The sequence below is a fragment of the Salvia hispanica genome, chromosome 2 (genome assembly GCF_023119035.1).
Source record: "Salvia hispanica cultivar TCC Black 2014 chromosome 2, UniMelb_Shisp_WGS_1.0, whole genome shotgun sequence".
NCBI classification, from domain to species: Eukaryota; Viridiplantae; Streptophyta; class Magnoliopsida; order Lamiales; family Lamiaceae; genus Salvia; species Salvia hispanica.
Window position 1 is genome coordinate 33,874,201 of NC_062966.1, and position 10,814 is coordinate 33,885,014.

General features: G+C 35.7%; 2 protein-coding genes across 4 annotated transcripts; both read right to left on the bottom strand.

Annotated features, from left to right (window-relative positions):
• Nucleotides 1-877: 877 nt before the first annotated feature.
• On the bottom strand, nt 878-3,780 carry LOC125205366 (probable galacturonosyltransferase-like 1). Of its 3 annotated transcripts, none has more exons than XR_007173745.1 (3): nt 2,670-3,780; nt 2,460-2,581; nt 878-1,221 (listed from the first exon to the last, which is right to left on the bottom strand). XR_007173745.1 is itself a non-coding variant. In XM_048104250.1 (2 exons), the coding sequence occupies exon 1, from the start codon at nt 3,703-3,705 to the stop codon at nt 2,671-2,673; it is 1,035 nt and encodes a 344-aa protein (XP_047960207.1). In that variant the 5' UTR covers nt 3,706-3,780; the 3' UTR covers nt 2,352-2,581; nt 2,670. The 3 variants fall into 3 exon arrangements, 1 of the variants encoding a protein (XP_047960207.1); XR_007173746.1 differs by having other exon boundaries at nt 878-1,234; XM_048104250.1 differs by lacking the exon at nt 878-1,221 and having other exon boundaries at nt 2,352-2,581.
• A 4,572-nt stretch (nt 3,781-8,352) lies between these two features.
• LOC125208262 (E3 ubiquitin-protein ligase RNF5-like) lies at nt 8,353-9,904 on the bottom strand. The gene is made up of 2 exons (XM_048107845.1): nt 9,748-9,904; nt 8,353-9,197 (listed from the first exon to the last, which is right to left on the bottom strand). Exon 2 carries the CDS (start codon nt 9,169-9,171, stop codon nt 8,521-8,523), a length of 651 nt encoding a protein of 216 aa, XP_047963802.1. The 5' UTR covers nt 9,172-9,197; nt 9,748-9,904; the 3' UTR covers nt 8,353-8,520.
• Nucleotides 9,905-10,814: the final 910 nt, after the last annotated feature.

A 10,814-nucleotide genomic window follows, 5' to 3' on the forward strand; every position in this document is an offset into this window, starting at 1 on the left:
AAATTAGTAATTCCTAATTAAATAGGAGTATATTTAGATCCACTGATTAGATTTTTGTTTTGTTTATACATCGTCTTGTACACGGTTCTCTGTTACTATTTATAAATCTTACAATTATACTACTAGTATTTACGTCAAATAGTACAATTCATAAACATATTGGAACATGGAGAAAAAAATGAAGAAATCAATGCCTCATGTCATGTGTATATCTCTTTATTGTTTGACCACCGTCTATGATTATTTCCCATGTCACCACTGAGAGAAGTTTTTGGGGTTATGTTCAAAAATTAACAAATTCAACTCATCAATGTCATGGAATTAGTACTGTTGTAGTTTGGTTGTCATCTACCCATTATTTATTTTTATCTTTAATTACGTACATTGTTCGTTCTATTAAAAGGGCTGTGAAATTTTGGCTCCACCACCTATAAATCTCATTCAAACACCGTCTATTGACATAATATAATTACACATATATCCAAAATTGTGTATTGAAGTTCTTCATAGTTAATCGAATCGATTTTGAAATGTTATGTACTTATAACTACGTCGGTTTGACTTATTCTCATACCATACATTTTCTTTCAATGGGGAGGTGAGTTCCACGTCTAGATTGACGAGTCCAACCTAGCAGTATTGGACGATAAATTTTTCAATTTTTGTTTGAAAACATGAAAGTTGAAACGTTGAAAATCGAGAAAAAATGCGTAACATTAGGAATTTGAAAATAAGTTAATTTTTGAAAATTTATTCAAATATTGAAGTTGATTTTTATTAAATTTCTAGGAAAAATGAAATATCAAGATTAAATGCGGTTTTATCGTGAAATTAATTGAACTTAGGAATTTAAGCCATAGGGTATGGGGATAGCGTGTGAACATGGAATTGGTGCCTCATTTAGTAGTGGTTGTGTGAGCCATGTGTGGTTTGAGCCCACATTCACTTAAACATCATTTTTCAAAGGAAAAATATAATTTGAATAGTATCTTATTCAATAATTTCCCTTTCGATTTACTATTACACAACAAAATCGCACATGCCATTCAATCAATCTCACCGTCACTCATCAATGATGGGAACTCCTTTAGGGCCACTTGCGTATTAATTTTGATAATACTTTTGCATTGTAATTAAAGCATGGTTTATTAATGCCTTCGATTTCGACCCCTTTTTCATACTTTGACTCCTAGTTTCATCTCAAATAATGCTTCTTTCCTCCTGCGAGACATTACTTTAGACACAATATTTTAAAAATATTGCTTAGATAATAAAATAAGAGATAGAATACAGTAAAAGAGTGAATGACAAATACATTATGAGCGAGAATAAAGTAAAAGGAATTAGTTGGGTTATATTTTGCCAAAAAAAATAAAATGTTCACTTTAGATAATTAGATTTCCCAAAAATAAAGATGAGTAGTCACTTATACTGGGACAGAAGGAGTATATATTATTATTGTAACAGAGTTTTATTAGTATTTACATAAAGAAATAAATGAATATTGAGTATGCATACTATTATTACAGTTGACATATATTACTAGTATCTTTTAGAATTAATACTGGTTTTAACCTAATGCTACAACCCTATCAGAAATTTTTGAAAAAGTGAATAACAGACAACAAATATTCTTCTTTGTCCTTTTTTCCTTTTTACCCTAAATTTATTCGCTCCTCACCATGCTACCGACAATTAATTTACACCAAATATGAAACCATGAAAGAAGGGGTTTATGATGATTGACAGGTAAAAAGGTAATCCAATTTGGTCAAAACTTTTTAAAAAGAATTGCGGCACATAATCAAACACTAAACAACCCTCATGCTTTAAACTTTAAAGTAGTTCCACAAATGCCTTATTTAATTCCATTACTTTACCTTTCTACTATACTTCCAATCAAATACGTTTTCCATTCCCTCCCTATTTATTTCAATTCTATGACATTCATTGCAAAAATGCAAAGTACGTACAAATTTTGTTGGAATCCTATTTATGAATCCAACATGCATTAACAGTGTAATGCTTTCTTTCTAGCTAATTAAATTTGCTGATAACTACTAAGTGTCCCATTCTTTTACAAGATTTATTAAGTATATAAAAATGAAAATTTATTGTTAAGTAAATAATGATTCCCAATTAACATTTTAAACATTAAAACAAAACACCTGAGAATGAAATGGAAGAATAAATTACTCAAAGCTAGAAAAAAAAACAGTTAAAAATAGGATAGTAGATCCCAAGTGATTTATTATAGGAGAAATTTCACCACCAAATCTTCCCATTTGTGTTACATTTGATTTGATGTGACAAGAAATTTGTAGCTACAAACACATATGTCTTCCCATGCATAAAGAAGTGGAATATATGTATTTATTGTAGTTGAGTTTAGTAAGAGTGTAAAAATTGTCAATAGACTATAGTAAGTATGATGTACAAACAAAACAATTCTCACTCACCTCATTTATCTTTGCATCATATTCATCTCCTAACCGCCCTATACTACTCTCACAATTCACATACAACAGAGCAGGATCTCAACCTCTCAAGATCTCACATCTCTCTTGCATCCCTCAAAATCCTATTAAAAAAAATTGGATTAATTAGCATAATATAATTATAAAAAAAAATAAGGAGTTTAATTAATTAATTAATTAATTAATCCATACCTTAAGATTCAAGAATATACGGAGTGCGTAGCAAATCGTAAGGAGCCCAGAGGGCATCGAGAGGGCAAGGGCGGTTGGCGTCGAGGCGGGCCCACGGCTTGCCCTTCCCGGACCAGTGCAGCAGGCTGACTGGGCCGGGGTGCAGGTCGCGGCACAGGCCTCGGAAGTTGTCTCCTCCGAGGCCGTGCTGGTTCCAGCGGTGGTCGACGGGGGCGATGTTTCCGGCGAAGACGAGGAGGAAGGGGGGGAGGGAGCCGAGCTCGTAGATCCTGATTCGCTTCTGGAGCTCCATCCACTCGACGATTTTGGTGGTGTAGCCGCCTTGTCGCCAGCGGCGGAGGTCGATGACCATGACGCCGGTGTTGAAGTAGCAGGGGCGGCGGTTGGCGAAGGTGAGGGAGAGGGAGGGGTTGGACCAGAAGGTGGGGGTGAAGTAGGAGGTGAAGTTGGCGTTGCAGTATTCGGGGGCGGCGAGGACGGCGGGGTCGGGGAGAGGGGTGGCGGCGAGCTTGGCGATGTCGTCGACGAGGACGAGGTCGGAGTCGAGGTAGACGATTTTGGTGAGGGAGGAGGGGAGGAGGTCGGCGAGGTAGTTGCGGGCGTAGTTGAGGGGGCAGTCGAGGGCGGCGCGGATGGAGGTGGAGATGAGGCCGGCGGCGGAGGAGGAGTCGAAGGGGTAGATGTGGAAGTGGAGGTAGGGGAAGGTGGAGGAGAGGGTGGAGGAGAGGTCGGGGGAGGAGGAGGAGACGAAGTGGAAGGCGATGTTTTCGGGGCAGGAGGAGTGTTGGAGGACGGAGAGGATGGCCGCGATGGAGCCGCGGAGGTAGGCGGCGTCGAGGGTCATGGCCACGTGGATCGCATTGGGGTCGGAGGGGGACGGGGAGAGGGTGGGGCAGCGAGCCGAGTTGTAGAATTTGGGGGCTTCCCGGAACCGAGGGGCGGTGGCAGCGGCAGCGGCATCGGCATTTGTTGGTGGTGTGATGAAGAGGAAGAGGATTGGTATCAAGAATGTGGATAGTGTAGCACTTGGTAGCATTGCTTTGGTGAAATGAGATTTTTCATATGAGAAGTAATAAGATTAGGGCCCCTTTCGCTCTAGTACATATGGAAATTGTCTCTCACTCTCGCGTCTACTAATATATACTTCCTTCGTCCCATTAAATATGCAACATTTGGGAATCGGCATGGGATTTTATGCAGAATTGTTTTGTGAGTTAATAAAGAGAGAGTAAAGTAAGAGGGATGAAAAAGTAAATATAAAGTTATGTCTATTTTAGGAAACGTTTCATTTTAATTGGGACAGTCCAAAAAGAAAAACGTTTCATTTCTAATGGGACAGAGGGAGTATATTTGAGTCAACTAAATGGTCTTATTTAAATTTATGAGGAGCGAGTCATGGTTAGTGGTAAGTCGTGTGACTTAATTAGCTTGTTATAGGGTTAATTTGATTCAATCCAAACTTGATCTGTTGAGAAAATTCTTGACTCGAACACGATATGAACTCGTTAATGACAAGCTATGATATGAGATGACATGACACGATAACAATACTGTAATGGCTTAAACCTGATTTACATGATTAGAATCTGGTATTGCACGATCAAATTACTTGATAAAAATCTGATTCGCACGATTGAAATGTTGTATTACATGACAAAAACTTGATTTACATGATATATACTACTTGATTTACACAAATATATAGAGAATAATATAAAAGTAAGTAATTTTTTCAAGAAAAATAATAAAAAGAATAGTAATATTATCCACTATTGGGTTGTTTAATCCCAACTCAATATTATCTTGTTCCTAACTAGTCAATCTAATAAGAATTTGAAATCAGTAGACTTTACTCAAATTAACTAATTTTATGCGCATTCGTGTCAAATTATCGTCTGCAACTAATTTTATGCGCATTCGTGTCAAATTATCGTCTGCAGTAACATTTGCCTCTTTCATTTTTAATAACTATACAATGTCAATTCATTTGTAGTCAATGAAGAGGATACATGGAAAATAGTAAATAAATAGACAAATCCAATCTAAGATTCTGAATTGATACCTTAATTACCACTTTAACAACCTCAACGTCCTAAGAAACACTTGAAACAAAAATATCACAAAAAGTTAGTAAAATTGGACGTTGAAACATGATGAGTCGGATAATTAAGTGGCTGTGAATGCGTAAATCTAGCGAGAGAAAGCGTAAGCAGTAGGGAGCTCGTGGGCGGGCCCCACGCCCACCTCATCTTGAATTCAAAGTTAGCGCCTTTTATCAAAGATGATGAGATATTGAGATGAGGTATCCACATCTCTTTTTCTCAAATCTTTTTTTACATATAGCCTCCCACTTTGATATCTAAACGCAACTTAATTAGTAAAACGCGTCTTCCTTTTTTGTAATTTGGTTATCAATGCCATGCAATATTAGTGTAGATTCGATCCGATTATGTGAAATGGAAAGATTTTATATTAAATGAAAGTAAACATTGGGAAAAACGTGTATTTGTTTTTTTTAAAACCAAGTACATTATTTTGGAAGCATATAGTACATATTTGATGAGAATGAATAGAACGTGTAAGCAAGCAAGGATGTAGAAAATGATAGATATAGTCGGCAAGTGTCTCTTAGTCAATGACTCTCCTCAAATTAGATTATTTTGATACAAGCATTAATGAAAAAGTGACATATATTATTATATTTCAAGAAAATGACTAATTACACACAATAACAAAATTGACCCCTTTTTTGTTTAATTGGACCAAGTGGAGACCTTTTCTATTTTTGTTTATTTACATCGAAATCTAGCCTTTTACCTACAAAATAATTTTAATTCTAAGAAGACGTGAGTAATAATTAATAAAGACCCCTGAACAAAAACGTAGATAGTCCACCGACATAGGAAGGTAGATTGGATTGCTGCAAATCCAAGCATACAAAAAGAAACGAAAATAAATAGAGACTGTTGCTGATATTCGTATCAACAATAAATGCAGCAAGACCTAACTAGCTGCTGAGTAGTTAAATATAGCATTCAAATCCCAACATTTTCAAATCTCACTTTATTTTTTTTGCTTTCTTCCTCTCCAAATATTTGATCCACAATCTACGCTACTCCTTATTACCTCATTAATTCTTACCTTTTATCAGATGCTTCGAGTCTTCGTCGTGGGCCATTTCTGCCTCGTCTAAATCTCCATTTCATTTAATTATTACTCTTTTTCTTGCAATAAATTTGACTTATAGTGGAGCTAGAAATTAGATCAAAGCTAGCGACATATCATCATTTTCCCTTTATATATGCTTGTGCACTATGTAGCACTCAACTCCCAAACTCCCATTTCACTTATGTCAATCTTCATTTGCTCACATTTTGTACAGTTATAAAAATACAACGTGACACTCAAATAAAGATATGTTAGATTCTATATTCCTAAGGTGCAAAAAAATGCACCTAAGTACTTAAAAAGAACAATTCTACATGCCATAGCACTAACTGAAAAGCCAATCGTAGGAGTTCACATTTTCTCAATAATCTCGTATAGTAATAATTAATGATTACCATAATATTATAATCCATCACATTCTAAGACAAAAGCTGGATTTAAATACTACAAATTCGATATGTACTTAAAAGTTAAAATCCAAATATTTTTCCAAACTGGCAGGTCTTGGTATACACATCAAACTATAATGCAATATTTTTATTTAATTTTGTTTTTGTGTATTCATGTAAACCCATAGGCCATAGCTATGACCTCTTTGTAAAGGAAACAAGGGCCAAATAAATGGTCTGTAAAGAAGATGCCACTGCACTTTTTTCTTCTTTAATTTAGTCTCTTTCACTCCTCAAACTCAACATATAAGGCAAACTGCTTTTAAGATATTTTCTATTTCATTTCTCGTGCATTGTCCGAGTAATTACAGACATTACACCTCATATATAAATGAACAATCATGTATAAAATCACGTGAATGTGTGATAGAGGACGTTCCACCTGTATTTTAGTTTTTAATTAATTATATTAAGGAGTCTAATTAGGAGTAGTTTGTTAGCAATGAGTTTCATCTTATTTCAGTTAGGAGTCTGTAGCAATGTGTCAATTCTGCATTAATGAAACACTAATTCATGTGCAATGGGAAACCGATGGCTTATCTCATACATTTATGGTAATAAACTAATTGCAGGAATTAACATTGACTGATTTCCCCAATGCAAGAAAGTAGAGCCAATAAATGTATGATTGAATTGATTTATTAGTCCAATAATTAAGCATGTGCAGTCTCACATGCCCAGTTCATAAATTTGTGGCTGCCCAACTAGAAAGGTGGAGAATCAACCCCTATTATTTAGGGTCCATTGATACACATTCACCACTGTCCATGCATACACTACCATGTTCTCCACATGCATCATAATTCATTAACAAGTAGCTCCCAAAACAGATAAAAGCAGATCAATAGTGCATATCAGTAAGTGCAACTCAATTGCACCTATCTCTCAGCATATACATCTAAGTGATATTGTAAGGAGTAAATATCTCTAACAGAAATAAGATACTATGCAGTAGTACAATCTAAATGAATGCAATGAGTAAGTGAACACATGAGCAACTGCCAACGCAATAGGGAAGTCCTGTCTAACAGCGGAGCAAGTTTGTGATTCTCGTTCCAATTCATTTCGGTATTGACAAGTAATACAAAGCCAACTACTTGTGATGTTTAATGTCATTAAAAGAAACCATGAAACAGGTGATAGCATGATAATGACAGTTATTGATGAAACAAGACTAGGTGAAAGGTCATAGCTAAGAATCCCTTGTTATTTGAAATCAAAAGTAGCAGAAGTGTGGAACAATGTACTACTGATACCTTTTATATTTGTGACCTTCATTTGGAGTACTTTATGGCTCACAATTGTTGAGAACTTGAGATTGAATTATCTAAGCATCATCATCTTCAATAAATGGTAGTCATGAAAGCAATCCATCTGATGGAAAAAATCTTGCAGGAGTACTGCAAGGACAGAGAAATGAGAGATGTTAGCAACGTCTGATCTTGAAAAATAAGTGCAAAAAGAGCAAAACAACTTTAGCTCCCCCTACTGCCCTGAGAATCAAGTTAACAAGGATGGCAGCTACGCAAAGGTGAAGCTGTTATTCCATGGCCAAAATCAACATTATCAAATTGGTAGAAGGAACGAATAAATGGCTCCCCCTTGTTAGCCTTCATTCCATATTTGGTATGGACATAGACAGAAAGTGGTAGAAGCCGAAGTGCCAAAGCATTCAGATGGAACACGAGAATCACTTTAACTAGAGGCATCTACTGGACATCTGCATTCACCACATAATATACTACAAGATCTCCTCATAAACTCGGGCTCAGAACAACCGTATATCCTGGAACATTAGCTGAAACAGGCAGGGCTGTTAGTATTGACTATAGCAAGTCCAGAATCAGAAGTCGGCACTAGTATAAACTAATCTAAATGTAGATTATGAAGACTCATATTTGTATTATCCCATGCTTTCATCAGCTACAACCAATTTGGTAGTACATCATAATACCCTGATAAATAGCAGCAGCCAGTTACATTCAGTCACAACGAATAACATACATTTTGCCTAGAATGGTATGTCTAAATTAGCAAACTTCCTATTCAGTTTTCACTGATGGGTATAATATATAAAACCAAATCTTTCATTTCAAATAGCAATTCATTCGAATTTCATATAAATTTACAGTGTATACAAATATCAAGCATGCACACTCCAAGGATCCCATGACAAAGAACTGGCACTGGGTATTTTCAAATTCTTCTACACAATGGTTGGGCAGACTAGTCTTTTACAATGTCAAAAAAGCAAACAATACCAAGAGAAGGACTACAAGAAGAATCTTCTTCAGATTCTCATCATCTGCCTGAGAAGCTTGACTAGTTTCTTGATTCACTTGGCCTTCACTATCATGGAACGAACCAGCATATCCATAATTATACCCTGATGATCTACCATGACCGTTTGCACTTGGGAACCCTTGAAGCTGAACACTGAAAAGAGGGAAGACTAGCCCTCCAAAACCAGCAGACATTGCGACTGGTATAAATCCTCCCATGAGTCCCAGCATAAGACTAGCGAGATTATTATCTGCAAATCGTGCTGGTTCAGGTCTCTGCCCTGGTGGTCTATTAGGGATTTCGATGCCTGGCACAGGTTTCAATCTTGGATCAACTGGGGTCTTCCCTCGGCCATAAAGAGGAATCACCTTCTCCTCGTCTATCAGGGCCTTGCAAACAGGGCATCCATGGGACTGAGAGTGACCTTTTAGCCATCTACAAAGGCATGGCCAGCAATATAGATGCCCACAGAGTGTTATCACCGGATCCTGTGCTAAATCGAAACAAATGTTACATTCAAAACCAGCAGCTCCATTCCCATCGCCCTGTGAGGAAAATGAGCTTTCCGGTGCACTGGTAGTCGGATGATGAGCCTCTGCCATCTGTGCAGCCCACCTAAATCCAAATGCTACACAAAAGTGAACCAAATTAATCTTGATTACAAACTCAGACTGCAGCTAATCAATCTACACTAAAGCATTTAGATTCAGTAAGCACAGAAACACACATAACAAAACTCCCACAATAACCAAAATTGATAAGAATTATAATCATGTATTCCAAATCTGATTGAAACGGCATTAAAACTAACAAATTTCGTAAGCTAGATGAAGAAAAAGCTATTCCGATATCACAAGAGTTGGTTAATAAATGTGCAATAGAAGTCATCCTTCAACGGATTGTTTAAACGCCAAACTCTTATTGACATTTGACACTACGGTTTACAGAGACATTTGTTTCGATGTTAAACTATTAATAACCCTAATTCTAATTCGATATTCCATTAAAATGCATCCTCCCTATACAGATATGAAATCAATATCTGAATTGATGGCTATAAGCTTGAATTCAATATCAAAAACAGTACTTTAAAAACTAAATCGGAAAAATAAAACGCATACAAACAGCACAAAAGGAATGGAAAGAAGAAAACTGTAAAGTTGAAGGCAAAAGCTCACCTCTGTGAAGTGATGAATACAGCGAAGAATCAAAATGATGAACGATTATCAAGAGAAGTGTTTAGAAAATGCATAGCTATTTAAATTCCAGAAAATTCCAGCTTATTCTGTTGAGCGCTGCTTTGTCTCGGTCAGAATTTGACATTTGTTGTCTTTCACAACGATGGTTGCCATTTTTACTGAGTACAATTACTCTTATTTTTAAAAGGATTAAAAATAAAAAAAACGATAGTCCGCGTAGATTAGATAATAGACTATTGTTCTTTTTTTTCTTTTTTTTTTTATCTACCACGGACTATTGTCCTTTTTTTGGGGGGAATTATGTAATTGAATTCTGTGGGAATTATGTAAATCCAAAATGCTACTATGTATATTCAAAAATGATTTACTCCATCTTCCGTCCCAAAAGTATAGACTATTTTCTTATTTGTTTGTTCTTAAAAAAGTGTGAATTTTTTTATTTTAGAATATTAAAATAATACATTATTCCTGCACTTTATTTTATTTATAACTTATATAATTACTTACTAATAATGTCGTGCCAAATTAAATGATCATACTTTTCAAATACGGAGAGAAATGATAAAATTCAATATATTTGGATTACGTGAATCCAAAATGTTAACTATGTAAATCGAAAATGAATACTTGTAGAACTGAAATTTAAATATGTGGAATTTTTGGATTGCTATTATGTAAACTGGACTTTAGAAATTTACGGGCTGGGCTACAACATGTTCAAACTCCTGCGCACTTCAGGATACTCTAGTCTCGTGATTATTATTATATGGGCTTTGAAATTTTACGGGCCGGGCTGCAACATGTCCAAATGACCAGATCTAAGGGCTCATTTTGAAGCATTATTATGATGATTATTATTTTTATTATTATTATTATTATTAAATTAAAAGCCAAGAATAAAATCGGGAATAAATTAATATTGTCTCGTGCATTAAAAGGGCTCGATAAAATTGTTAGTATTAATTTATATAGATAAATTAAAACTGAGATAGAAACTGAAAATAATATAAATTAATAAAAGCTCGTTTAGTTAATAAATTGTGAAT

Excerpts from the sequence above, each read along its gene's own strand:
- LOC125205366 (XM_048104250.1), bottom strand. The coding sequence starts at position 3,705 with ATGCTACCAAGTGCTACACTATCCACATTCTTGATACCAATCCTCTTC.
- LOC125208262 (XM_048107845.1), bottom strand. The coding sequence starts at position 9,171 with ATGGCAGAGGCTCATCATCCGACTACCAGTGCACCGGAAAGCTCATTT.